Consider the following 5,201-nt stretch of genomic DNA (forward strand, 5'->3'; position numbering starts at 1 on the left):
TCGATAATTGTTGATTTGCCTGGGGCAGAGGTGCCATAATGTTTGTCCAACCACTGTTTTGCCTCAACGGTGTTTTTTCCCATCAAAAAGCAGTGTTTAATGAGCACACGAAATTCCTTTTTTTCCATTGTTATGAAAATAACCAAATTAGCGTCACTAAAGCTTCAATAACTCACACAATAATGATCCGAATGACATATACATTTGACAGTACGCCTAAAAGGGTCTGTTCTTTCGAACCACTATGTACTTTTTGTGTTAGTGGCGCTCTCTATGTGTCAGACCGGGGACTTATTGACCGATGTGTTAAGTATCGATCGAGCAATGTGAGGAGAAACTTCGTTTCGCGTGTAAAGTTAAAAAATTATATGGAATCGTATATGTACAGTTATATGTATAACTTATCATCTTAATAAAAATTTTTCACGCAAAACAAAAGGTCTACTTTATTAAAATATTTTTTATTTTTCATCGGTATAACAGATTTCCTAACCTTTAAATACGTACGTCTCTTCTTAGTCGTTTAATCGCTTAATTATATTAATCTTAAATAGAGTAGCGAGTGGTGTTTTTTTATTTTTTTAATCTTTGTTTCTATACACAAAAAGATATTAATAAATGAGTATATACTGTTATCTAAATATGATATTGAAATCACTGTATCTTTTTAAACATGATTCAACGTTATCAATATGTAAATGCTCAAGCCTAAAAAATACATTAAATCTGCTGAGTTGTTAAATGCTAACAATTAACTCAATATCTACGATACAATTTATCACATAATTAAAATATTATATAAACAAAATGATTACAGAAAAAATGATTGAATATTTAAAATTAATTTTGTTAGTTCTAATTGAGTTATGAATTTATTAATTTGTTAATCTAATCGAGTTATGAGCTAGCATTAAAAATTAAGTTTCAATAAAGTATAAAAAAGTAATTTTAGTTAAGTTATCAGCTTCAATATAAAAAAAAAAACTATACAAACCGGTAACAAATGCCAGTTTTCCAGCTACGAGTTTCGACATATCGTAGGTATAATTGGAAGGTCTTGTATAAACAAGGCGTTAATCAACACTGAGTATCATTTAATCTTTGTTATAAAATGGCCTCCGCTCTATCCTCATAACCGATTCAGCATCATTTAGATCCGATTGTTTCACCTTTTGATAAATTTTACCTATTAGGTAAGTAGCAAGATTATCCAATCACATGCGTGGATTGCCAGATATTTACCTAACAGATAAAATTTACAAGGTGGAACAATTGACTTTTAAAACATCGCAAAAATATTTAAAGCTGAATATACATAAGGAATAATTAGCAGATATTCGAATACATATTTTATTTATAAATATAAGCCATTTAATTCTTGAATTCCTTCATTCCATCGAGTATCAGCACTCAATCAGATTCAATATTCGTCGAATATAACAATTGAACTTATGCGATATTTGTGCAGTAAATAACAATGAACTTTCGCGTTCTGTAAATTCGTCCGATGTTCGCATTGCAGTCTTGCCAATACGTTGAGATTATGGAAATATACGAGGTGAGCCATGGTTGCGCAGCGTGAATTTTGGATAACATTTGATTGGCTGTTCCAGTATACCAACGCAAGAAATTGCATATTGGGAAACATTGATTGGTTATTTCCAAGTATTGCTATTATGCGAAATGTTTTACCTTGTATATATCCACCATGGTTGAGATCTTTTCTTAAGCCTTGTATCTACAATGTTAGAAATCAGTCTGAAATCTCATAAAGGAAGAGTTGATCAATCGAATTGGTCATGTGATTGAATTGTTCAAATGTGATTTGTCAATTTTATCCGAGATCTCGGATCGATTTCTAGCATTGTAGGCACAATCATCGACGAGATACTATTAAAGACCGACATCTTTACGGGAGTTCGCGTTCTTGTGAATATTGAAGTAATTAAGAGTTAAAAACTGATAATATTGTACTAATTTTATGATTTATTAGTTTAGTAGACGTATTTATGCATTTAGAACTCAATAATACTCGATTTTTCTTTAAAATTGTAATTTCAGTGTTATCGTCAAAGTTTGATTATCAATAGAAATGAGCAGAGAAAAAAATTGTAATTTTTCTGCAATATATAGGATATTATAGCTTTACAAGTATGCATATTTATTTATGAACATGCATACTACTAGGAACATTTATGTAATAAAAAATCATGAAATTTAATAATGTATGAGCCAAATATTTATGTTAATAATAGCAAATTTATATCAATTGTCGATAATGTCAGCATTCTTCAATTATCTCCGGGCCCTTCGGGCCCTTTTTATACCGTCGAAAATTTGCCCAGAGTTGACGGTCTTTAATAATATCTCGTCGGTGGTACAATTAAGCTTTACAGAGACACCAAGGGATACGTCTGAAATTCTACACAGAAATTTTACTATATTTTATGTTACATAGAGAAATATTTCATAATTACATTAATAAAGAATTTATTGTTAAAACTTTAACGCATATATTTTTAAAAGAATATAAATTGATAATCTAAATTATGTAATTTGTAAGAATTGACCAATCATAATCGATTATTCCTCTTTTATTTGACTGTGATTGATCAATTCTTACAGATTACAGCTAATATAAATGATCCTATATTCAGAATAATGACACGATAATAATTCACGTCTTGTTAATTCGAAGTCGAGGTACAAAAATAAACAATAATCTGTCGGCAAAACTATAGTGGAAGAAACCAATATCAGCGAGCGTTTATTTAATTGTTGAAAATGCGCCAATGAATACCTATCGTATCGTCGTACGTTGGATGTTTGCAGACTGTGTAGTGTGAATGCATCATTACAGCTTTACGCATGCGTCGTATATTGAGTATATTGGAACATACTGAAGTACACCGTTCTGTGATTCTCAGGAGTTTATTCCAATTTATTCCTCATTCTTCCATATTCTCTCAATATTGAAATAATGTCTATAAAATGAAAGAATTTTGGTAAGAACATGATATTTTACTTTGCATGCTTTGATTATAGAAATTGAATAACAGAAATCAAATTAAGAAATCTGATTAAAAACATATTTGGTTTTACTCTCCTATCTTACATTTTGATGAAAATATGCTTAATTGTTAACGTTTTGTGTGTAGAATAAGAACTTTAAAAAGGTCACTCAAAATCGTAAAAATTGTAATGCATTAAATATGATGGTCCTGTTTAGGTTAGGAAATCTTATTCACAAATATAGACGAGTTCCACAGTCTGCGTGAATGTATATAACACTATGGTTGCTTTTCTTTTATAAGACAATCTACACAAACGTCGTTCTATCATTCTATTCAATGAAATAATAAACATGAAACGATATTTGTATCAACTGTTTTCTAAAAGGAAAGCAGCTTATATCTCATTACAATAAAATATCGATTTCCTGCGGAAACATCTCTTTAATTAACGTGTGTATCTATTTTTGTTTTTTAAATCCTGTTATGTGCATAAAAAGCTATTGAGCATATTTTTATAAAATCTGAGATAAGATTAAATCAGATATTTACTCCAAAAATTTTACTAAAATTTCATAATATAAGTTTACTGGAATAATATAACTTTAAGGTATATACAAAATTTTTCTGTTATATGATAGTTCTACAATAGAATCAAGAAGACGTTTATTTTTAATGTCAACCAAAAATCCAAAATGGTTCAATAAGTTGCGCCTAAACTGAATTGGTGAACATCATTATAAAATATCCATTGGAATGATGTAGACTAAGTCGTACGTAGAATTTTAGATCTGTAAGTATGAATTTTGGATCCATGCTGTAAATAAAAAAAATGAGGGTTTTTGTATTCATGTTTTAGGGGGAAAAAATATGCATCTACTAAAAAATTGAGATCAACAACTGAATGATAATGAGATAAATTATCATTGTTACCTCTATTTATAACAATTAATTTACTTTATTTGGACACTAACCGATTTCAGTATTAAACAAGAAATAGAAATTTGCAAAATTTCTTATGGTAAAAAATAAATTATTTTTTATTTAGCTGAATATTATCTATTTCTAAAAGAAAATATATGGAATTGAAACGTAATATGTTACTTGTTACTTTTCTTCTTACTTTATTAATATAATGAATTGACGTTTTTTATTAATAATGGCATCATAATTATATTTTTTGGGTAATGATAAAGAATATAATCACTATTTTTAACGCGAGTTTTAAAAGAAAAAAGTGGTATGATTTAACCATGATATGATTAACCATGCCATAGATCTCATATTAGCGTCATAGACAATCAAATGTCTCTCTAAAAAAAAGATTATAAAAATTCGATGAAAAAGTAATTCGATACCTTTTGAATAATAAAATCAATGAATAAAATCAACTAATTATGGCATTTTTTAAAATCGAGTATTTTTTTCAGATAGATTTTTAATAATAGAAATCAAAATATGATCTTTGTCTAAATACTGGAATAACGGAATTGTACTTTATTTTATTGAATTGGATCTAATATAACTTAAATTTGCTTTCTGATTGAGAAAATTGAAACTGCTTTATCAAAAGGTAGAAAGCTTTATATGTTGAAATTAATTAATTAACAAATTAATTAAAAATTAATTCATTGTGACTCATCCATTAGAAGTGATCCTTAAATTACCATTCAAATTGTGTATCTTTTTTTTTGTTTTAGGGTAAGACTGAAGTGCTTGTTTTCTGACATCTTTGGAGGCATTCTTTTAATAAGCACCAACAAAAGTTCTGCGACTATTGATTGCGTAAAAAGAAAATTGAAACATTTTCCAAATTCCTGTCTTTTGATTACTTGAATTAATTCACGCTCCGAAAGATTTTTAATATTATGCAGCGCGTTAATTCAATTTCTCTCAAATTCGGTTCGTAAAGGAGACGTTTAAAATTTCTTTCCAAATGTTCTCGGATTACTTGTGACGTCATTCGGGTCATTTGTATATTATAACGAGGTCATCAAAATGCATTTCGAAGAACTCGAAATTTTTTAAATATTTTACTAATTTTTAATAACAAATTAGAAATATAAAAGTTACTAGTCAACATAATGAATATAAGAGTAGTTATTCACAAAATATAATTACTGTAGTAAATGAATTCATAAAAATTATGAGATTGTCATATATATATATATATATATATACATATATATT

The 5,201-nt window shown here is 28.1% G+C and overlaps 1 protein-coding gene and 1 long non-coding RNA gene across 2 annotated transcripts in view; one reads left to right on the forward strand and one right to left on the reverse strand.

Moving 5' to 3' along the window:
• Positions 1-1,114, reverse strand: part of LOC108756237 (estradiol 17-beta-dehydrogenase 8) — a 3,329-nt gene extending 2,215 nt beyond the window's left edge. The window contains exon 1 of the mRNA XM_018499877.1: positions 995-1,114. Within this exon, the coding sequence (XP_018355379.1) occupies positions 995-1,034 (40 nt within the window). The 5' untranslated portion in view covers positions 1,035-1,114. The remainder of the gene's footprint in view (positions 1-994) is intronic.
• Positions 1,115-2,887: 1,773 nt separating this feature from the next.
• LOC108756238 lies at positions 2,888-4,539 on the forward strand. Its single transcript, XR_001939818.1, has 3 exons — positions 2,888-3,005; positions 3,653-3,804; positions 4,442-4,539. It is a non-coding gene; the product is annotated as an uncharacterized LOC108756238 (long non-coding RNA).
• The last annotated feature ends 662 nt before the right edge of the window (positions 4,540-5,201 follow it).

This window comes from Trachymyrmex septentrionalis, unplaced genomic scaffold, assembly GCF_001594115.1.
Source record: "Trachymyrmex septentrionalis isolate Tsep2-gDNA-1 unplaced genomic scaffold, Tsep1.0 scaffold97, whole genome shotgun sequence".
In the NCBI taxonomy this organism is placed as follows: domain Eukaryota; kingdom Metazoa; phylum Arthropoda; class Insecta; order Hymenoptera; family Formicidae; genus Trachymyrmex; species Trachymyrmex septentrionalis.